General features: G+C 38.1%; 1 protein-coding gene across 1 annotated transcript; it reads left to right on the top strand.

The window, feature by feature from the left end:
* The first annotated feature begins 1,317 nt into the window (after positions 1-1,317).
* Positions 1,318-24,035, top strand: LOC147004570 (melanoma antigen preferentially expressed in tumors-like). Its single transcript, XM_085837600.1, has 8 exons — positions 1,318-1,400; positions 2,364-2,418; positions 2,829-2,918; positions 4,424-4,511; positions 9,624-9,723; positions 20,444-20,743; positions 21,189-21,770; positions 22,880-24,035. Exons 6-8 carry the CDS (start codon positions 20,454-20,456, stop codon positions 23,388-23,390), a joined length of 1,383 nt encoding a protein of 460 aa, XP_085693726.1. The 5' UTR covers positions 1,318-1,400; positions 2,364-2,418; positions 2,829-2,918; positions 4,424-4,511; positions 9,624-9,723; positions 20,444-20,453; the 3' UTR covers positions 23,391-24,035.
* The last annotated feature ends 402 nt before the right edge of the window (positions 24,036-24,437 follow it).

The raw sequence follows: 24,437 nt of genomic DNA, 5'->3' as shown, positions 1-24,437 counted from the left end.
ATATTTATATATTTCCTATCAATAATGTCAAATATGTTCTCAAATGTACTTTATAAGATGTTGGTTATTTTAACAGTGGTTTTGTTATTAATAGTGGTTTCATGTGAAAACTAGACACACCTGACAATTCTTTGAAAGATACAATCAATAACCATGAAAGAATGGAAATTTTTATTAGATTTCAAGCAATTAAAGATAATAATAGTTTAAAAGCTGTTCAAAACAATAGTGATAATTTCTGGGTTCATAGTAATAAACGTGGGTGAATTCCAACAAAATTTAAAGATGAAATAAATCTACTTTGCATAACATTTTCAAGGATATAAATATGATCCACTTTCTATTTTATTTTGACACCAAGACTGTCTGTGCCAACCCAGACAACACTGTCAGAAAAAAAAAAAAAAAAAGAAAAAGGAAGTGTTTTTGTATGTAGTTGTAAAACTCCTCAATAAAACATTAGCAAATTGAATCTATCAACACTGTATAATAAAACACCCCGTTTTGTTTGACTATATTAACAAATTTAAGATAAATAAAATGACTGTGTTTCCAGCCATGAAAAAATGCTGTAAATAAAAACCATTTGCCAAAATTTTAGAAATAAGGATAACTTTTTTGTCTGTGTTTTAAAACTTTTTAGACATATTTATTTTACATATATGAGTGTTTTGCCTGGTGTTCATGGAGGTCAGAAGAAGGCACTGAGTTCCCAGGAACTAGTGTTCTGAACCATCTCTCCTTCAATGGCCTGGTTTTTAAGTCAAAAACGTATTCTCATTCTCTCTGTCTCTCTCTTTTTTTTTTTTTTTAATTTTTGTTTTTGAGACAGGGTTTCTCTGTTTAGCCCTGGCTGTCCTGGAGCTCACGCTGTAGACCAGACTGGCCTCGAACTCAGAAATCCTCCTGCCTCTGCCTCCCCAGTGCTGGGTTTAATGGCGTGAGCCACCACCAGCTAAAAACTTCTGCTCTTTTGTCCGCTAGATGTGACCTTAGTTCTCAGAGTTTGAAATCTCGCTTGGGAGAAAGTCAGGCAGTGCTTAAGTCATACTCATATATTCCACTTAACTTTTCTTGAAAAAAGATGTAGGCAGATGCGTAGGTACCTAAACGTGATTTGCCAGTCAGGACAGGGCCTCGTAGCCTGGAGAACCGCACGGAGCTGAGGTGGAGAGAGGTCAGCTGACCCAAGCTAAGCCAATAGGAATCCCCCAGTCAGAGCGCTAAGTTTGAAAAGGAACCCTTGGGGTCCTCAGAGGGGCTTTTGAGGACCCGCGCCCTTGCGCTTGCGCGTGCTTTCTCACTCTCCGCTTTTGAGGATCTCTTGACTAGAAATAAGCTGCTGCCGTGCGACAAAGGTGCCGGAAAAGTCAGAAGATTCTCCCGACCCTCTCACTGAGGTAAATGACAGACATTTCTTTTTAAATTGAACTTATTTGGGATGAAGGACATAGACACGGGGTTTTGGGACTTATCAATCTTACAGGTTTTTACGGGTTCCGCCTTGGATGCTCGAAGGTCAATTTTGTGTTACTGTGTAGAGGTATTGGTTCCTGAGGTGTGCGTCACTTCATTTTGTGACCAATCTCTTCACATTCTCTATTTAAAATATTCCACACATCGTTTCACCTCTTCTTCAAAGATTTATTTTAGTCCAGGTGTGATGGTGTACTGGTGGCTGAAGCAAGTGGATTTCGCGTTTTGTCACAGCCTGGGTAGAGAGTTAGGCCTTGTCTCAAAAACAAACAAAAAAACAAAAAAACTATTTTTTTCATCTTTTACTTGAGTCTATTTCCACAGTGAAGCCTTAGGGGGCCTGGTGGTGGTGGAGGGGGAGAAAAAGAAAAACCGCACCCAAATAAATAAATAAAACCAAAACCTACAGAACACCATTTTTTTTTTAAATACAGAACACCTTTTTTTTTAATTTTTTTAATGCTTTGCATCAGCCTGGGTTTATGGTAAGACCTTGTGTTCCTGCCCTGATTAACTTGTAAATTAAAATAAACTCTTTCCTCCAAGAGGAAAAACTAACCAAGAAACAAATTAAAAACTCACAAATCCACTATTTTTTTTCCATTGAGTCAGTATGGGTACATGGTGAAGCCTTATCACAAAGACAAAGGAAGAAACAAAAACAAAAAACAATTTTTTTCTTCCTTTGCCTCTTAGTCTTACTAGTTTTATATGACATGCTTTTTAAAATAGTAGAAAAGTGAGCAGTGGAGATAATTTATTCATTTCCCTTTTAGTTTATTTAATTTATATTTTAAAATACTTTTGTGTCTAGTACAAATATCTGTTCATTTACCTGTTGGAGATAAGTGTGATTTCATTTCCAAGGCATTTTGAATTTTTTTCAGTGCCCTGCTGTGACTGGTCATCAACTTTGTGATCTTTTATCTCTGCATTCTGAGAGTAAGTGTTGCAGGTATTTTCTTCCATGACTGACTTTTATCTTTAAAGCTTTAAAAAATAATTTTAGGGTTCTAAAATATGTTCTCTCAGATATCTCTACTATGGACATTTTACAAATACCAAATCTAGGAGATTAGCATTGAAGTACAACTTATTATAGATTTCATTTTAATTTTTCAGTGTTTTTTATTTTATTATAAATTTTCCCTATGGAGAATTTTATATATGGATGCAATGAAATATGATCATATTCACCCCACATTTCTTCTCTCCAATTCTTCCCACATTCCCTCTCTAGCATGTCCTCTTCCAAACTTTGTCTGCATGTCTTTTTTTTTTCTTTTGATACTCCACTGACTCCAATTAGTGCTGCATATATGTTATTCTAATCGATTCCCTTTGTATTTCAGAACGCCATTCACAAGACTTGGCTGAATTTAGTTGTCATTTCTCCATAGTCCCATTCTGCCATATAAGCCTGAAACATTTGAAGAGGATTGGTAAGAATTTTTTTCAAGTTGCTGTGGGTTCATCCTTTTAAAAAATTATACATTGTGTTGTTATAGTATTACATTTCCAGTATGTACTTTCTGCTCCTTTGCTCCTGTTCTCTATCAGTGCCCACTCCTTCATTATTCTCCTTACTTCAAACAGACTCTATGTTGCTCTTATTGCATATTTTTGTGCAAGTATGAATATATATTAAATCTAAGTTTTTCCTTAGAGAAAGTATGTAATATTTATCTCCTAAATCTGGAGGATTTTTGAGTAACCTGATGATTCTTTCTCGTTGTTGTTGTTCTTTTTTTTTTTTTTTTTTTTTTTTTTTTTTGAGACAGGGTTTCTCTGTATAGCCCTGGCTGTCCTGGAACTCACTTTGTAGACCAGGCTGGCCTCAAACTCAGAAATCTGCCTGCCTCTGCCTCCCGAGTGCTGGGATTAAAGGCGTGAGCCACCACACCAGGCTGGTTCTTACTCCTATGTATTTTTCCTACAAATGCCACCATTTTGTTTCTCTTTCCCACTTGGTCTTAACTCCAGTGCATGCATACACCTTACTTCTAGAATCTGTACACAGTTGATAGAGTTCTAGGATGAATTCACTCCTGGATTATTGTAAAAAGCAACATCAGAAAAGTGAATGTGCAGGTATTTCTATGGTGTGTTCTTTTAGATTTCTTAGGATGCTATGCCTGGAGAGTAAAATACTTCTAGATTTCCTTTTCTACAGGAGCCTCAATAAGGATTTCCATATTTTCACCAGCATTATATAAGAGTTCCTTTATCCCACATCATCACTAGCATTTTTTGTTATTTAGCATCACAAATGTACTTTTGATTATCAGTTTTATTAGGGCTAAGGAAGTTAAGCATTTATGAGTACATTTATTAACTATTTATATTTCTTCTCTCGAGCCAAGTTTAGTTAATTTGTTATTTACCAGTGTGGCAGCTTCTATATTTGATACTGAATGTTTTAGGTTCTTTAAAGTGTATATGAATTCTCTATAAAATGTTTATAGCTAGAAAATAATATTCCCGTCCTGTTTCTTGACACATTGTTGTTTCTATTGCTCTGCAAATATTTTTCATTTCATCCAATTTAATTTGTCAGTAGCTTCTATTGTTTCCTGAGCTGTTTCCAGAATGTATCTTAGGGAAGCTTTACTATGCCTGTGCCTTAAAACTGTTTGCCTTGTACTTATTCTTTAAAAAGTTTCAAGATGTTGCATCTTACATTAGGACTTTTCATTCATTCTAAATTGATTTTTGTAATTAGAGACAGGGATATGAGTTTATCTCTCCACATTTACATAGCTAGTTTCATTAGCTCTTTTTGTTTAAAAAGGTTTTCTATTCTGTCATTGTATATTTGGGCACTTTTTCCCACAAATCAGGTGATTGTGGATGTATAGTATTATTTCTGGGATATTTATTCTCTTCTAGCAACTTGGACATCTCCTTTTTTGGCACTAACATGCTATTTTTGTTTCTATTGTTCTAGGATCTAATTTGGACAATCTAATTTTTATTCCAGTGAAGAAATTGAAGAAGACAATTAAGAGGGACAGACCTTCTACAGTCAAGAACCAGTGAGTAAATATTAGCTGCTTTCAAATTATATCATAGAACGATAGCAACAAAACAGCATGCTATCGCCATGAAAAGAGCTGTGTTCATCTGCATAAGAGAGATCACTAATAACATGACAGAAAATACTGGGTTGTCTTGAAATCTCCTCTGTCAACACTACTAGTCTAACACTCCTCAATTTAGCCTCCGGCAGGTTATTTGGACAAGAGCAAAAAGCAGCCACATTCTTTGCCAAAACATCTTAAGTGTGGTCTCTAGGCCTGTTGCTATTGTTACCCTCTCAAACCTCTCCAGCTGAGACTATTTTTCTCTTTCAAGTTTCTACTAAGATTCCCATTGATCCTCACATAAAGAGTTTAACCACTTTCCTAATTGAAAACACCAAGGTACAAGTTCTATCCATAAATAGCATGGTCAGGCGTGTCACAGCAGTATAGCATTCTCTGGTACCCACTTCTTAGTTTCTTTTCTATTGTTATGACGAGACCCTATGATCAAGACAGTATAAAAGAAAATCACTTAATTGGGGCCTTGCTTATAGTTTCAAAGGGTTAGTTTATGATCATCATAGTAAGGAGTGTGGCAGCAGTAGGCAGAAAGACAGGCATGGAGCTGGAGGATTATCTGATAGCTCACATCTGAAATTTGCAGGCAGAGAGAGGGGGAAAGAAGAGACAGAAACTGAGACTGGGTCTGGCATGGGGTTTTGAATCCTCAAAGCCAATGACACGCCAAGAAGGGCAAACCTCTTAATCTTTCCCAAATAGTTCTACTAATTGTAGACCAAGTATTAAAATTTATGATTCTATAGGAGGCCATTCTTATTAAAAACACCATTTTATTTTAGTCTACAACTTATGAATATTGGTTCCTACAATTTTTACCCTTTTCATTTGAGATATGAGTTTGGTTGACAGATAACAATTAAGCTATGGCAGCAAGACAAGTCAGCAGGGCTTTTTTTGTCTTCTGTAGCCAGGGCATACTATCAGAAACTGTTAGTAAGTCACAGCTTATGCAAATGTAAGTCATGGAGAGGGCAGATTTTAGCCCAAGCAAGCAGTAGTTGTTAGCTTAAGCCATGTGGCTGCGGTTTTATGAAGGAAAATATGAGCAGAAAGAAGGTTTGGAAGCTTGCTGCATCCTTAAGGAAAGCTGATGATGTAGTCAACAACATGTGGAATTGTGGGATATAAAAGATCCATCCATCTAATAAGCCCTTTAACATCAGACACAGAGATAGCGAATTTTTACTGCTAAGTTTCATTCTTTCTTTGAGCCAGTATTTCCTCACCATGTCCCATTCCTCCTCTCTTTTGGAATAGTAATGTATATTTTGTGACATTATATGTTAGAAGTATGTGATTTGAGTTTTGGGTTTTGAATTTACAATGGTTACTGTTCAGAGATCACATTGAGTCTCAGGAAAAATAAAATCTTTAGGCCCTCTCCTCTACCTTTAAGCCGTCTTTAGATTGTGGAGGCTTTTGAAGTTTGACTGAATGTATTTTGCATTATGATATGGCTCCAGGCCTATGGGAGCCAGGGAATGGAATGTAGGGGTTAGAATGAGAATAGCCCCCATAGACTCAAGTATATGAGTATTTGGTTCCCTGTTGGTAGAGTGTTTAGGAAGGATTAGGAGGTGCGGCCTTGTTAAAGGAGACTTGTGTCACTGGGGAGTGAGTTTTGAGGTTTCAAAAGCCAGTGCCAGTCATGTTCTCACTTTCTATCTTCCTCCTGCCTGCAGATCAGGAAGTAAGCTTTCAGCTACTCCTCCAACAACCATACCTGCCTGCCTGTCACCATACTCCTCCCCTTAATGGTTATGGACTAAACCTCGGAACTCTAAGCAAACCCCGTATTAAATGGTCTTATATTTTTCCTTGGCCATGGTGCCTCTTCTCAGCAATAGAAGTGTAACTAACACAATAAGCCTAAGGCTAATTCTGACTATTGATTGCTTTTCTCCCTCACATTGTGTACAACATTGAATGAGAACTCATCCTTAGGGAAGTGAGCTGAAGGCTGTTTCAAGCTCAGTTCCTCTAATTCCTGTGCCTGAAATGTGTGGTGTCTACCAAAATAGGGTCATAACTTTAAGTCCCGGTAGTCAGCTGTGGGTAATGGCAATAGCATATATTGCTTGTGGAATTCCTTATACTCCCCTAAACTGATAGCAGGAATTTTCAAAATCCTCCCTGATTTCTTCACAGAGCTATTGATCTCTAGGGTGTAATGTTTAATTTTATTTAAATTGTTTCATTTCTGCAATTTTTCTTTATGGGGATTTATAGTTTTACTGCTTTCTGATCAAACGAGATCAAAAATATATTATTTTAATTTTAAATATATTTTACCTGCTTATTGACCTAAATTATCATCTATATCATGGAATATCCCATGAGCTGTTGAGAAGCTGTGTATTATGTAGCTATTGAGTATTCTATAGAGATTTTTTTCTGGTTTGCTGTCTTGTGATGAACACCACAACCAAAAGGAATGTGAGGAGGAAAGCGTTTATTTCACCTTCTAGCTTTTAAGTCCATCATCCAGGGAAGTCAAGGCGGGAACCTGGAGGCAAGACCATGAAGAAAGGATGCTTACTGGCTTGTTTCTCCTGGCTTACTCAAATGCCTTTTTATACAATCCAGGACTACCTGCCCAAGAGTGGCTTCTCCATCAGAGAGCTGGGCAGGCCCTCACACATCAATCACTCATCAAAAACATGTTCCAAAGCCTTGCCTATAGGCAGTGTGATGGTGGCAACTCCTGAGTTCCTTCTTCTCATATTACCCTAGCTTTTGTTAATTTGACAAAAACTAAACCAGCATAATATCTAACTCTATTTGATCAATAGTGAATTGTGTCTACAGTATACTGTCAAATTTATGTTTGTCTTATTTATCATTTTACAAGATTTGGATATTGTCATCACACACTGAGTAGCTACAGGATTGTTTGTTTTATATTATATACATCAATATTCAGTGCTTACATATTTATATTGATAATAGCATATTGGTGGGTTCTTTTCTTTATTAATATTTATTGGCAGTCTGTGTCTTCTGAAAAATTTGTTTTGACTTGACATCTACTTTATCAGATGGGAGCATAGTCCTGGTTGTTTCCTGCTTCCAATAACCTAGTATTTTAAATTCAGCCCTTTCATTTTCAGTTTTTACTTTTTTGACCAAAAAGGTTGATTTCCTCTAGGCAGCAACCATCTATGCATATCTGAAATGCAGTCAGCGAGTTTATATCTTAAATTCATTATTTAGAACTGTTGTATTTAAGATTATTATTGAGAGCCTTTTTCATTCAGGGAAATCTTTTGTTTATTTCATGGTTTATTCAATTGTCCTTGCTATCCCCCCACCCCCATTGTACTGGACACATGATGGTTTACAGAATTGTAGAGCTTTTTCTACAGTCTTTATCTTATATGATCATGAAATTTGAGGAGTCTCTTGCTTCCTCACAATTAACACTGTATTTATTCCTCTCTTGTATGTATTTCTTTAAATGCATTTCTTATATGCTGGCTTAGTAGCATATATAGGTTATGCTATCAGGAAAATCTTTATTTGTTCATTGGTTTTAGGATATAACTCCTAGTTATAATGGCTCTTGACTTTTATGTACTTTAATGCTTAAATTACATCATTTGCTATTTTCAAGGCTTTTCCGTTTCTGCCAAGAAGACTGCTGTTATTAGGTTTGGTCTTCATTTTTAAGTGAAGTAGATGGCTTTTTTTTCAGCTTTTAATGTTGTGTCTTTGTTCTTTAAACTTAGTATAATATCCATGGTTATATAGCCTTACATTTTATTCCTAATACATAGTACAAAAATTATTTTCTTGTCATGCCTGTTTTAGAGTTTAAGTGCCTCTTGTGATTAAAGTTCATTTCTTTCTGTAGCATCAGGAAATTTTCTGGTATAATTTAAGCGACTATATTTTCTATACCTTCAGGTTACATTTTGTCTTCTGGTCATATTCCAGAGCCTTGTGCTAAAGAGGTTTTTTTCTTTATTCATTTATAATTGTGAAATTTCTTTCAACTTTTCTTCAAAGCTTAACTTAGTAGTGACAGGCTCTGTGGTTTTTATCGATTGGAATTTCAGAATTTCTGCTTGTTTTCTTTTAAACCCATCATGACTTTCTCATCTATGTTTCTCCCCTATACACACATGTTCTGAGTTGATTTCTTCATTTCGTTCATATGTGTGAACGTTCCTGAACTTTTTTCAAGTATACTTTCCTGTTTTAATAATTGATGTAATTTTATTTATGTGCATTTGGTGTTTTGCGTGCATGTGCACCTGTATGGGGGTGTCAGATACCCTGGGAGTAGAGTTTCAGACAGTTCTACAGTACTGCTATATAGGTGCTGGGAGTTGAACCAATTTCTTCTAGAGGAGCAGCCAGTGATTTTAACTGCTGAGCCATCCCTCTAGCCCCCTCAAGTATTCCGTCAAACTATTTGTTCAGCATTTTAAACACTTCAGTATTTTTTTAAATGGTGTATGAGTATTTGTATTCATTTGCCCAGTTTTCCATAATTGTTATATTTTTGTGTTATGACTTCTATACTATTTTGGATGTGATATCTTCAAGTTTACCTTTCTCACAGTGGAGGGCTCATTCTCAAATCCAAAAAAGAAGAAAAGAGGCCACTGTAGTAGCTAACTAAACTATATAAAGAAACACAGAGAAAGAATTAAAGCCAGCGAATGTGCCCCAACAAATATGAAGTAGATACTGACAGAAATTATTATTATTGGACAGTAAACTGTGAAGTTTAAACTCAATTTGGTTAAAAGTAGAAGTTTTAATTGTACCCAATGGCTAAGAAAAGGAGCACATAGAGTTGCGAGGAGTTTAGAGGTGGGGTATATCTAAGATTTGTGGGCAGGACTGGTGTCAAATATGAACAGAATAGATTGCATGCATGTATGAAATTTTCAAGTAATTAATAAAAGTGTTCTATTTTAAAAGTAGAAGTAATAATGAACTATAAAATAAAGAGTACAGACTAGGGGAAGGAAAGAGAGCACCGAGATTCGTGTTGGAATTTGGGTCTCACTGAACTCATATCTCACCCAACAGTAGAGCATCTGTGAGAGGAAGGAGGCTGCTGCAGCCTAAGGCCTTCGTGGGTCGGGAACTCGAGAATCTCAAGTTTCTGCAATCTTGACCCTTACTGAAGGTAAGTGGCACTACACGTAGAGCTGCTGCGTGGTCTCAAGCATGGGATTATATGAGTCCTAAGGTGTTACCTGGTGGTGGGGTTTACTCGTTGACACACTGGTGGTATGGCATCTGAGCTGTGGCTCATGAGGGTCTGCTGCTGGCAATGATTTCAGCGTGTCCTTGTCTGTCATTCTCCAAACCTCATCACTGCCTTCTACAGGTGTCTCCCACAAAGCCAGTCTGGCAGCCTCTCTCGAGTCCTCATTTTGCAATTGTTCTTGGTTTCTTATTTACCAGAGTGTTTTGCCCCAAACAATTAGCCTCTCTCAAGATTGCACCTCTGAAACACTAAAAACAGGAAACATAAGTTTTTTTTTTCTTTATTTTGACTAGTGCCAACTGCAGCTTCACTGTCCCTACATTTCTGAGATTGAGTTAATGCTTATGAGAATCATGGGCTTAACTTTGGGTCCAGAGTGTCCATCTTGTTCTGTTTTGTTTTTATCAGAAGCACATTATATTTGGAAGTGAATTTTCCTCAAACCAACTACCCCCACCATGGAACTAGTTTTGGAGTTTTGAGAGCTTGCTACTCTTGGATGAATCACCTTTCTGTGTCTCAATGACTTTTACTTGTCCTACCCCTTCCTGGTGTTTTAATGCTTGTCCATTTCAATAGTCTAATTTTCCTTACCCTGACTTCTCTTTTATTTGTTTATATAGATTTGTAATTTTAAAGGTATGATAGCCTGCAGCAAAGTGAATTTTTAACCCACTGTATGGTTGTGAACACCTTGAACTTCTTAGTCCATCTGCTTCTGTAAGACTCTGATAAGCCTTAGCTTACCAGGGATGCCCAGAGTGAACAACATGGAACCAGGGATTGATACAAAAGCAAGAGGAATTTTTTTTTTGTTTCAGCATGCTGGGGTCGTCATCCTGCAGAGAAAGACAGGTGGTGACCCCAAGCAGCATTTTTGGCAAGTTTTTATATCGTTTCCAGGGCAAAATAGAGCATCAGCAACTAGGCACAGTACGATTGGTGGAACAGTGTACCCTTTAAACTGATTGGTCTTTAGGGAATGAGGTAGTAGGGGTTAATTACCTCTTCATTCCTGCCTACATGCACTCTGACCTGCCTCTTCCAGGAGGAAAGGGGTATCTGTGTGCTCTCTGTCCTGTCTCTTCTAGGAGGGGAGGGGTGTGATAAATTTTTCCATCTGCTGTGAGCTGACCTCTTCATTTTCCACTTTTTCTTGTGCTTGCTTTAATCCTGAAGCTATTGTGGATAGCCATGCAGCTCATATCCCTGTCCTCTGTACTGCTCTTGATATTTTTGTTTCAGGACCATCAACTGTACATACCTATACGATCTTTAATGAAAGAAGCTAAGAGATTTAGAGTGTAAAGGGCAAAGGTCAGAATCAGAAACAAAATGATCAGGGGGTCCTAACAAAGCAGAAATCCATGTAATAAACCAGGGGGAGCTGTTAAACCAAGACTCAAACCATCCTTGGGCTCCTTCCCTTTCTCTCATTCTCTTGAATAGTCCCTCTTTGTCCTTTGCCATAGAATCTTTAACAACCCCAGAATGGTCTATATAAAAGCAACACTCCTCAGCTGAGTCAGCAAGCACCTAGCCCTCCTTGCTGGAGGAAAAGTAGAGCCTAATCCCCTCCTATTCTGTAGTACTACTTCTGATAATGAAGACAATGATTCTTTAATGTGACCGATGAAAGTTTCTATTCTCTCTATATCTAAATCAATGGCTGCCCTCAGACTGTAAGACCAAAGTGGAGGTCCTGGTAGCTTCCCTGGCTGCCCTCAATCCCAAGAGAATGGAGACAATGAGTGCTCTAACAGGTTTGGCGGAAGGTCACATAGGATAGGGTAAGCAAACAGAATCCACAGGAACCACAAGGCTGTCGTGATCAAGATCAAGTTATCTTGAGCTTGAGCATATTGTCCATCTTCTGTACCATCCAGCAGGGGTCTCTCTCTAAGGTGCAGGGTGTTTGCAGGTTTCACATAGGAAGCATTCACCCAGGCAGAAATACTGTCCACCTTGAGGGCTGTGGGAGTGGTTAGCAGTGCCAGGAAGGGTCCCTTCCACTGGAGTCCCAGTGACTGTACCCAATGCCTCCTTATATAAATCCAGTCACCAGTCTGGCAATCGTGAGGGGACTGGCATCCCTGGAGGATTTAAGGCAGTCATTTTGGGCCGAATCTCATGCTGTATTGGAGCTTCAAGAAGAGGTTCCTATCAGTGAGTTGGGATACCTCCAGGGAGGGCCCAGTGGACACCAAAGGAGCTGGGGTATGAAACAGGATCTCAAAAGGGGTCAGATTAAAATGCAAGAGGGTGTTCAGTGCTTGGAACAGGGACAAGGGAAGGAAGTACCACCAAGTCTGAGCCAGTCTCTAAGGTCAAATTAGTCAAGGTCTCTGTTAAGGTTCAATTTATTCTCTCTACCTGCTTTGAGTTCTGGGGATGTTATGCACAACAGAGCTTCCAAATAGTCCTCAATATCTCTGTCAATCCCTGTCTTACCTTAGAAACAAAAGCAGGACTGTTGTCCTATTCAATTACCTTGGGCACTCTGAACCTCTGGAAAATTTCCTCTAATATCTTCTTAGCTGCCATAGTAGCTGTTTCCCTCTTGATGGGGAAAGCCTGAAGCTATCCAGAGAAAGTATCTACAAACACTAGAAAGTATTTGTAACCATATTTTCCTAGCTTAAAATCTGTAAAATTGTCCTGCCAATATACTCTAGGCTGTTGTCCCTTAGGTCTTTTGCCCTTTTTACTCTTGGCTGCATAAGCATTCATCTGCTGGCATATTTCTCTGTCCCAATATCTGAGGTCTATGATATGTGTGTGTGTGTGTGTGTGTGTGTGTGTGTGTGTGTGTGTGTGTGTGTGTGTGTGTATGTGTACTGTCAATTTTTCCCCTGTGCCCATATCTTCAATGCTTTTCCCGACTTTCTCTTCTATAAGTTTCAGTGTCTCTGGTTTTATGTGGAGTTCCTTGCTCCACTTAGATTTGACCTTAGTACAAGGAGATAGGAATTGATCAGTTCGCATTCTTCTAGATGATAACCACCAGTTGTGCCAGTACCATTTGTTAAAAATGCTGTATTTTTTCCACTGGATGGTTTTAGTTCCCTTGTCTTAGAGCAAGTGACCATAGGAGTGTGGGTTGAGGTCTGTGTCTTCAATTCTATTCCATTGGTCTACCTGTCTGTCGCTGTACCACTACCATGCAATTTTTATCACAATGCTCTGTAGTACAGCTTGATGTAAGGCATAGTGATTCCACCAGAAGTTCTTTTATTGTTGAGAATAGTTTTTTGCTATCTTAGGATTTTTGTTATTCCAGATGAATTTGCAAATTGCCCTTTCTAACTCTGTGAAGAATTGAGTTGGAATTTTAATGGGGATTGCATTGAATCTGTAGATTGCTTTTGGCAAGATACCCATTTTAACTATGTTAACCCTGCCAATCCATGATCATGGGAGATCTTTCCATCTTCTGAGATTTTCTTAGATTTCTTTCTTCAGAGACCTGAAGTTCTTATCATACAGATCTTTCCCTTCCTTAGAGTCACACCAAGATATATTATATTATTTGTGACTAGTGTGAACAGTGTTGTTTCCCTAATTTCTTTCTCAGCCTCTTTATCCTTTGTTTAGAGAAAGACCACTGATATGTTTGAATTAATTTTATATCCAGCAACTGTACTGAAGCTGTTTATCAGGTTTAAGGGTTCTCTGGTAGAATTTTTGGGGTCACTTATATATATACTATCATATCATCTGAAAATAGTGATATTTTAACTTCTTCCCTTCCAGTTTATATTCTTTTGATCATTATTTCTTCCTTGCTCAAGTTATCATTGAGTAGAGTGTTGTTCAGTTTCCACAGGTATGTAGACTTTCTATTATTTATGTTGTTATTGAAGACCAGCCTTAGTCTGTGTTCATCTGATAGGGTACATGGGATTGTTTCAATATTTTTATGTCTGTTGAGGCCTGTTTTGTGACTGAGTATATGGTCAATTTAGAGAAGGTACCATGAGGTGCTTAAAAGAAGGCATATCCGTTTGTTTTAGGATGAAATGTTCTTTAGATATCTGTTAAATCCATTTGTTTTGTAACTTCTGTTAGTTTCAGTGTGTCTCTGTTTAGTTTGTGTTCCCATGACCTGTCCATTGCTGAGAGTGGGGTGTCAAAGTCTCCAATTATTATTGTGTGAGGTGCAATGTGTGCTTTGAGTTTTAGCAAAGTCTCTTTTATGAATGTGAGTGCCCTTCACTTGGAGCATAGATGTTCAGAATTGAGAGTTTTCTTGGTAGATGTGTGCTTTCATAAGAATGAAGTGTCCTTCCTTATCCTTTTTTGATAACTTTTGGTTAAAAGTTGCTTTTATTTGCTATTAAAATGGCTACTCCAGCTTGTTTCTTGGGACCATTTGCTAGGACAATTGTTTTCCAGCCCTTTATTCTAAGGAAGTGTTCTTCTTTGACTTTGAGGTGCGTTTCCTGTATGTAGTATAATGCTGGGTCCTGATTACATATCCAGTCTGTTATTCTATGTCTTTTTATTGGAAAATTGGGTCCATTGATGCTAAGAGGCATTAAGGAATAGTGATTGTTGCTTGCTGTTATTTTGGATGCTATTTTGATGTTTGTGTGGCTATCTTCTTTTGGGTTTGTTGAAAGAAGATTAACTTCTTGCTTTTTCTAGGGAGAAGTTTCCTTCCTTGTATCGGTGTTTTACACCTATTATCCTTTGTAGGACTGGATTTGTAGAGAGATATTGTGTATATTTGGTTTTGTCAAGGAATATCTTGTTTTCTCTGTCTATGGTAGTTGAGAGTTTTGCTGGGTAGAGTAGCCTGAGCTGGCATTTTTGTTCTCTTGGGGTCTGTATGGCATCTGCCCAGGATATTCTGGCTTTCATAGTCTCTGGTGAGAAGTCTGGTGTAATTCTGAAAAGTCTGCCTTTATATGTTAGTTGACCTTCTATTCCTTACTGCTTTTAATATTCTGTCTTTGTTTAATGCATTTGGTGTTTTGATTATTAGGTGACAGGAGGAATTTCTTTTCTGGTCCAAACTATTTGGAGTTCTGTAGGCCTCTTGTATGTTCATGGGCATCTCTTTCTTTATGTTAGGAAAGTATTCTGTAATTGGAATCTTCTTCCTCTTCTATACTTGTGATCCGTAGGTTTGGCCTTCTCATTGTGTCCCATATTTCCTGGATGTTTTGAGTTAGCAGCTTTTTGCATTTGGCATTTTCTTCAACTGTTGTGTCAATGTTTTCTATGGCATCTTCTGCACCTGAGATTCTCTCTTCTAGTTTTTGTATTCTGTTGGTTATGCTTGCATCTATAACTCCTGATCTCCTTCCTAGGTTTTCGATTTCCAGAGTGGTCTTCCTTTGTTTCTTTTTCCAATTTTAGATCCTGAATGGTTTTGTTCAATTCCTTCACCTCTTTGGTGTGTTTTCCTGTAATACACTAAGGGATTTTTTTTGTTTCCTGTTTAATGTAAACTAGCTGTTTACCTGTGTCTCCTGTATTTCTTTAAGGGAGTTATTTATGTCCTTCTAACAGTCCTCTATCATCATCATGAGATGAGATTTTGAATCAGATTCTTTTCTCGTGTGTTGGGGTATCCAGGGCTCACTGTGGTGGGAGACCTAGGTTCTGATGATGCCAAGAAGCCTTGGTTTCTGTTGCTTATGTTCTTGCCCTTGCCACTCACCATCTGTTTATCTCTGGTGTTACCTGGTCTTGCTGTCTCTGACTGTGGCTTATACCTCTTGCAACCCTGTGTGTCAGTACTCCTGGGAGACAAGTTCTCTCTGGGAGGAATGTGGGTATGGAGAGCTGTGGCACAGGGTCAGCTTCGGGGTGCAAAAGAAAACCTGCTGTTACTTGGTTCCTGTGTTCTGATGGCTATGGGTGGATCCCTCCTGGGCCAGGAATTTGAACAGAAGTGTTGGCCTTACCTGTGCTCACAGGTGTATTGTCTCTCTGGAGATACCAGCTCTCTCCAGGAGGTATCCAATTGGGTATGGAGTGCTGTGGCACAGGATCACAGACAGAAACCAGAAGGATCCAATACTATCTTTTTAAAGCACAAATCATTCCTTTCTTGGCCTTGAAACATGTAGAGCAACGAATTTAAGCTTATTCCCTAATAGCTTATAAATAACTGAGACTCAGACTATGTTATTTAATTTGGATTTGACAATTACTGGGCTGTAATTCCTAATCTATTCTTCTAATTGCTGGCATAGCTACCTCCTCAGTGGAACCCCAGGTACTTACTCTTTCTCCTGGCCATGTGTTCATCATCCATCTTCCCCCATGGAGGCTCCCTCTCTCCTCCTTGTTTGAACTGTTAATCTGTATCTTTTCTTCATTTCTATATCTTTTTGTCCTTTGTTTCCTTAGTTTTTGAATTTTCTGTATAAGAAACATAATTTCCACTGGTCTGTTATGTTACACTACGACATCATTTTAATCTGTAAACTACCTTTTTGAAATTCTTGCATTTGATATTTTTTAATACATTGTTTTTTGTTTGGTCAGATTGCATATTGCTTCTTTTCATTACCTCTGAAATTTGAGTGCCATTTAAAAATCCTTCACTTGATGGACCATCTAGAGACTGCCATATCCAGGGATCCACCCCACAATTAGCCTCCAAACGATGACACCCTTGCATACACTAGCAAGCGTTTGCTGAATGGACCAGGATATAGCTGTCTCTTGTGAGACTAGGCCGGGGCCTAGCAAACACAGAAGTGGATGCTCACAGTCAGCTATTGGATGGATCACAGGGCCCCCAATGGAGGAGCTAGAGAAAGTATTCAAGGAGCTAAAGAGATGTGCAACCCTGTAGGTACAACATTATGAACTAACCAGTATCCCAGAGCTCTTGACTCTAGCTGCATATGTATCAAAAGATGACCTAGTCGGCCATCACTGGAAAGAGAGGCCCATTGGACTTGCAAACTTTATATGCCCCAGTACAGGGGAACGCCAGGGCCAAAAAATGGGAATGGGTAGGTAGGGAAGTGGGGGGAGGGTATGGGGAGACTTTTGGGATAGCATTGGAAATGTAATTGAGGAAAATATGTAATAAAAAAATTTAAAAATTTTTCTCAAAAAAAGAAAATATCTAATAATAAAGAAGACTGCAAAAAAAACCAAAAACAAAAAAACAAAACAAACAAACAAACAAAAAACTTCACTATAGTAAGCTTAAAGAATACCTGTCATGTTTTCTTCAAGAAACTGTGTAATTCAACATTTTGGTTAAGTCTTTAAATTTTCATCTACTTTTACACATGGCATGTGTCTTGGATTTACAAGTATCATTCTGCACATTGCATGTCTGTCTTTCCTCTAGTGGTTTGTCCATATCACCTTTATTTCTTTATTTATATTATTTTTTATGTGTATGGGGTATTGCCTGCCTGTATGTCTGTGTAGCACATTTGTGAAATTCTCACAGTAGCCAAAAGAGGGCATCAGATCCCCTGGAATTGGAGTTATGGATGGTTGCAAGGAATTGAATTTGTGCCCTTGAATAGATAGCCAGTACACTAACTACTGCTGAGCCATCTCTTCAGCCCACTGCTTTTATTAAGCATCACTGTCCATTGGTGTGTTGACTTCTATTTCTAGGAATTCTATCCTACTTTATTAAACTATTTGTCGATTCCTGTAACAGTGACAAGATGCTGTAATTACAGTTGTCCACAGAGTTTATGCTTTCTTATTATGGTATCAGAAATCCCTACTCTGGTGTCTTCTTTCTTCTTAGCTATTCTTTTTTATATAAAAAAAGTTTTTATTTATTTACATCTCAAATGTTGCCCACCTTCCACATCTCTCCCCCCAGTGTTTTTTTTTTACCCCATCTCCCCTACCTTTTACCTCGGAGAGGGAGTTCCCCTACCCATGCCACCCACCCACCTCACAACCACCTTACATGTCCCCACCCTTTGCATCACCCTTCCCTGGGACATCAAGGATCTACAGAGTTAGGCACATCCTCTTCCACTGAGGCCAGACAAGCTCCTCTTCTGTTGTATACATGCCAGGGGCCACCAACCAGCCCTTGTATGCTCTTTGGTTGGTGGCTTAGTCTCTGGGAGCTCCCTGGGGCCAGGTTAATTGACTCTGTTGATCTCCTTATGCGGTTGTCACTTCACTCCTTCCCTAAGTTTTCAATCTCAGTCCATGATTGGCTGTAAGTATCTGTATCTGTGTTAGTCAAATTCTTTCTCTTGTTGGGGCAGACCTCTTGTGTCCCTTGTTCAAGCAATCCTCCTGCAATCCGGTGTCCCTGGCTAGGGCAGACCTCCAGTGAGATGGGCTGACTTTGGTGTCCAAGAGCAAGCATATTGATCTGCCAGGGGTTCCATCTGAAAGATGGAGATGCAGACAGGAAGGATGATGGGTCTCAGGCAGAGCAGGATAGACGAGTGGGGAAAGGGAAGCCAAACTGTATGGTTTAGGAGTCTTAAGTCTGATGAGGTAGGGGGAGGGCAGCTAGAGAATAGAGGTCCCCCACTCCAAGATGGCAGGCTGCTCAGGGCAGTTTGGCTTTACCTAGAGAGATCAGGCAGCAGGGAAGATGGGTGGGGGAAGTGAAGCATACCTGTATGATTCAGGAGTCTGGTAGAGGTGGAAGAGAGGCAGGGAGAGAAGGGAGATTGGTGGTCCCCCTAGACTGGCAGGTTGCTCAGGGTGGCTTAGCGTGGCCCAGAGGACTCATCTTCTTAGCTATTCTTATGCACTTTGCCATCAGACTAACACCATAAAATTTTGTAGGTATTTTTGAAATTGCATTAAATTTATATGTCAACTTATGCAGAGCGGACTGGTTTTTTTTTGTTGTTGTTGTTTTTTAATGTTGAGTTTCTCAGGGAAAAGTCAAATTTGAATACCATTGCTCCACAATCTTTACAATGGAATCCAGAATCCTTATTAAATTATATCAGACATATCCACAAATAAATTTTAAACCAAAATGTTGGAATATTTTCAGATAATCCTGGGAACGCAGTGACCTTGTAACATAGCACCAACAGAAAATTCTTGAATATGTTTTACTAATGTTTATAATGTGTGAAATCAGTCACTTTGCTTCCTGAGACTGCCCAGTTCCTTTGTTTCAAGGCTGTTTGACTTTTCTTTTCGCACATAAGAAAGTTTGTGACTAGTAGGTTGTAATTAAACTCTCTTGCACATTGAGCGCTAACAAAAGCCCATCTTTTTAAAGACATGGAACATATTTTGATAGCTATTTAAATGCTCTCTTCCTGAAATTGGAATCCCTGAAGTCTCAAGAAATATAACATTTTTGTTCTTAAATATGATAAATTTATCTTAGTCATCAAGTTATTTTATCTAAGAACAGTGACATAATATGTACTGTGGCAAAGTGCCATACAAGGTAGGTGATAAGTAACAATAATCTTATTTTCTGGTGGTTTAATGTTTCTGCCTGGAATTTTCCTTCATTTTCTTATTCACGTAATACTACATTTTTATAGTCTATCTTATGTAATCACGACATTTTCTGTTCTTCAGTGTTATCTAGGCCTTTTAGAGGGTTTGTTCTTGCTGTTGTTGTTGTTGTTGTTGTTGTTGCTGTTGTTCCAGGAGTAGAAGAAAAAGGCAGGAGCATTTGGACTCTTTTCTGTTATAAAATCCCTCCTTTGGTGTCTTTTCTCATCATTAACAAACTTGAATGTTTTTCATATCCACATTGACTTTTTCTTCCCCTCAGTCTGTGTGTTTCAGAGATAGCAGTTTTAAGCCATCTATATCACGTATTTGATATTAATTTGTTATTTATTATTTGTAATAAGTATTCATAATACAACTTAAAAAGATTCGTTGTGATATGTTCATATTAGCTCTAGCTTACATGAATCATATCTCTCTTTTTCCACCCTAACCCCTGGCACCATTCTCAAGCCCTAGAAGTCAGTATTGTATTATCAGATTGACTATTTCTTATTTTTCAACATATGGCACAAAATATTGAACAGTTCCTTTTAAGTCTTTTCCCTAAACAATATCCCATTCTTTGATTTTTCTGTATTTTTTTTCATCTTTAGGCTTAATTTTGACTAGAGTAGTTTTTTTGAATATGTTTAAGTTAAACTTTAAGTTCTTTTTTTCTTTTAACTTTAAGTTTTTATCCATCTTCTTTCATGTGTATCTTGTGCATTTTTGGTGTATCTTCATCTGCCACAAATATAGTGATACAGATGGGCTAGTGTGTCATTTTTTTCTCTTTAAGCACAATTTGATGTTTTAATATTTCCTATTGTACCACTTTTGTGCAGATTTATCTTTTATTTCATCATGGCCTGTATTCTATGAAGACGAATACTGGGAGCTCTGTACTCAGTGACCAAAACTGATTTCTGCTTATTTATGACCCACTTTTAATGTTATTTTATCGTATACACATGTCCAATACACATGTGAGGGAGTAGATGTTCTCCAAGGGGGTAAAGAGTAGCACATACTTTGTGCTACTATTACCTTTTATACTCATGAGTCAATTTCTAGTCTGTGTCTACAGTAGAACTATCTAGTAGTGGCCACCTGATTCACCATTTAGTCTTTAAATATTTTCTATTTTGCTAACACTGTTTGTATTTTCACAGAACTTCTACTGTCTCTCATCCTGGTGCAGGTTCACAAAGATGGGTAGAAAGACCCCAAACAGACTGTTGGATCTTGCTATACAGAGTCTGCTCAGCAACGAGTCTGCAGCAATCCAAGCTCTGGAGGACATTCCAAGAGAGCTTTTTGTTCCATTGTTCATTGCTGCCTTCAAGGGTGGGCATAAGAATACATTGAGTGCTATGGTGAAAGTTTGGCCCTTTTACTGTCTCCATATTGGGTCATTGAGAATACGGGGGCCTCAACATGCACTCCTAAAAGCCATTATTGAGAATCTTCCAGTATGTCCTGCACAGACTTCTGCTTTTTGGTAAGACTTTTTAGTAAAGACATGATAAGACACAGGAGGATATACCATAGCCTACTACCCTCCCAGAAGTCGTTTCTAGTGCATGTTGAAGATTTATGTGTGAGTCTGTTGTCCCAACACTTAAGTTGAAAACTGGTGTCTACAATGTTTGTTATATAATCTATTCTATTGAGGGTACTCTTGATGGGTTTATGTAACAGGTGTTATTACATAGAGGAAAGACAGGAAATTTAAGACTGGAGACAGTTTGAGGTATATAAAAAAATGGGAGAAAGGAGGTTGGATTGTCATGGGAAAGGAATGTTTGTAATTAGTATAAGAAGTACCAGCTGTGGATACAAGGATTTGTCATCCTTGTGTCATTTTTATATACCATCATTGATGCTACTAGGTTTCATTATCATTTGCTATTTCTCATATATTCTATCTCCTCTTATCCTTACAGGAGACCTAAATTGAGGATCCTAGATTTAAGGCAAGACACAAAATGTAGGATCACGTGCCCTCAAGTCAGCACCAAATCACCTTCGTGTTTTCATTCTTGTACTTATTCTGACTCCTCTATCACAAAAATTGAAAGACAGCTTTGTTTCATAAATTCGGGGTGTAAGACTCTCTTACCCAGGCCTGTAGAACTAATATTGGATCTTTTCCTTGATAGCTCCTTAATTGAAAAGGATTTTTGGATTTTGCTTATGCGAAAAATTGAAGAGAGTTTGGGGTTTTTGCACGTGTGCTGTCGAGATTTGCAAATTGAAAAACTGCGTAAATGCAAATACACCCTGAAATTTCTTGATCTCCAATGTGTTGATCAGTTGTCAGTTGATAGAGGCTCACTGAGTGATATCACCAGCATCCTGTGCCAGATGGGCCACCTAGAAAGCCTGACTCTATCTAATGTGACTTTTAGATCTCTGAGAGGGAAAGTCTTTAAAAATTTTCTCAGTCACTTGCAGCGTATGGAACACCTTAAGGAACTCAGATTCTCTTCATTCCACCTCAAAAATCATCTGAACAGATTGCTCAGGTAAGAGTTTGGGGTAGGGCTGGAGAGATGGATCAGTGGTTAAGAGCACCGACTGCTCTTCCTAAGGTCCTGAGTTCAAATCCCAGCAAGCACATTGTGCCTCACAACCATCTGTAAAGAGATCTGACTCTCTCTTCTGGTGCATCTGAAGACAGCTACAGTGTACCTAGATATAATAATAAATGAATCATAAAAAAGAGTTTGGGGTAGGTCCCTGGGCTTCCTGTACAGTCTATTGAGACAGGATAGAAAGCATTCTTGGATATTCCTAAACAACTCAAAACCTTTTATGCTTTCCACCTCCATCACTTCTGAGAATGTGAAACTGGAGAAAGACAGGATTACAAAAATTAAGCAACCAGCAATGTACAGATACTATTGTAAGTGCAGAACTATAAAGGTGAAAAAAATCACTAGCCCTCTAGACAGGAGGGAGAGGAGAAGGGAGAGGAATTGAGATGTAGAAAGGCATTTTTTGCCACTGCACTGTTGTACATAATCTACAGATGTCCATAGTTCATAACGTCAGATTACTTTGCTGATCTATAATCTCCAAGGTAAAGACCATGAAAGTAGAAGTTGTTAGTTAGGTACTGGCCCAAAGGGAATTTTCAGTTGCCTGCTCTTTCTCATTCCTCCCCACTAAAAAGGAGAACAAAAAATCTACAATGGATATTATTGTAAATACTCCGTGGATTAATTTTTTTAACATTTCTTAGAATCATCTGGTATAATATATTGTACATGTTTTTAAGTTGAAAAGAAATTTAATTTCAGTGCTGAAAACTAAACTTTCAACTGGGCCTGCTGGCACATGCTTTTAATCTAAGCACTTGGGAGACAAAGGCAGGCATATTCTGAGTTCAAGGCTATCATGGTCTATATAGATCAAGGATAGCTATAGCTACATAATAATATCCTGTCTCAAAAAAAAAAAAAAACAAGAAAGAAGAAAGGAAAAAACAGGAAAACTGTCTTTCTCAGCGTCCCCCAAACTATTAAGTGAAGTAAACATGGTGACACATTGACAGTTTTATTCTAGATATAACAGTATAGTTTTCCTAATTCAATCATCATTCTCCAGGATGTATTTTTGTTTCTCCCTACAGAGTCTTACCGCCTGGCTTGGATATCTTGTGGCTGCCATTCTGTGGTCTTTCATACAGAGACATCAAATTTATGTCCCAGAGTCCTCATGTCACTCACCTAAAACTATTAAATCTTAGTAACAACCTGATGCATTGGGATGACTTTGGGCCCTTTCACACTGTTCTGTCAAATCTCTCTGGTACTCTTCAGCATCTGGAGATAAATCATTGCCTTATAAATGATTCTGCAATCTCTGCTCTTATCCCTGCCCTGATTAGATGCACCCATCTCCGTGTGCTGGGATTTGCTTCTAACCCCATCACCATGCCTATGCTTGTGAATATCATGCATCATTTAACACCCATGATGGAGCTAAAATATGTGATTTATCCTGTTCCTGTACATTGCTTTGAAAGATGGCATTTTCAGGGCAGTTTAGACAGACAGAAACTTGCCATTGTACAACTACAAGTGAAAGCAATGCTAGAACTTGCACGGAGAGAGGACATGAAGTGGATTACTTACTGTTAGTAAATGTCACAGTCCAATGCATTTTTAAACTGATATGTACCGTTTAAGTACTAAATGTTATTTCCTGGACCCATAGACTCAATCTATAAGGCTCTTACATTGTACAGAATTGCACTTAGGAAGGATAGGTTTGTAGCTGAATCCTATAGAGAATAACTTAGCAAAAACTGAGAGACTTCAAGAGTTTCTTCTGAGTATTTCTTGTCACTATTGCCAGATTACTGACACCAGTGGCATTTATATTTTCAGGACGATCAGGTCCTGCAATGCTATATCCCTGGCCATCCTGTTTGGTTTGCTTGTGGGTACATCACACAAATCAAGACAATGACAGCCTTTCCTGTCTGTGTTTGTGAAAATGGCAGTGGCGTTTGAAGACTGTTATCATCCCATAAGTTAGTTTAGGCTGTTTGGGGTTGCTTATGGAAAACTATTAGGATTTACCAGTGGACCAGGAAAGAAGATAGCACAGGTTCTAAGATTTAGATAAACCCCCTCAAGAACATAAATACAATGACCTACTTCCTTGATGTAAGCCCATTGTAAAGTTTTCACTCTCACCATGAAGTCTTCAGCTGAATATCCAGCCTTTGTCCCATAAATTTTGTGGTAGTGTTTAGGATCCTGGCCACAATATTTCCCCTATTTCCTCTAGATCTCTTGACACTGTACATTTATCAATATAAATCATTGCACATATATATATATATATATATATATATATATATATATATGTGTGTGTGTGTGTGTGTGAGATATATATATATATATATGTATAGATATAGATATATATATAGATAGATATATATCCCTCATTTGATACAATACATATTAGCCACCTGTGGATACTGAGTCCAACATACTTCATTCTCTAAAATATGACATAATTAAGAATTCAGTTTTTCATATCCTAGACTTACTTAGAAATGATGTATGCCACATCAGTAATTAGCAATTTACACAGGGCTAAGGAAATGCCTTATTTATCCAGCTGCTTCCCACACAAGCACACCAGTGCTCTGATGCCTAGCATACTTGTAAAAAGTT

Source organism: Mus caroli, unplaced genomic scaffold (assembly GCF_978045245.1).
Source record: "Mus caroli unplaced genomic scaffold, Mus_caroli_1 scaffold_5, whole genome shotgun sequence".
Lineage (NCBI taxonomy): Eukaryota > Metazoa > Chordata > Mammalia > Rodentia > Muridae > Mus > Mus caroli.
This window is presented reverse-complemented; position numbering and strand designations above follow the sequence as displayed.

Coding starts and splice junctions, on each gene's coding strand:
- LOC147004570 (XM_085837600.1), top strand. CDS start 20,454: ATGGGTAGAAAGACCCCAAACAGACTGTTGGATCTTGCTATACAGAGT. Junction 20,744..21,188: donor GCACAGACTTCTGCTTTTTG/GTAAGACTTTTT, acceptor TTATCCTTACAG/GAGACCTAAATTGAGGATCC. Junction 21,771..22,879: donor CATCTGAACAGATTGCTCAG/GTAAGAGTTTGG, acceptor TTCTCCCTACAG/AGTCTTACCGCCTGGCTTGG.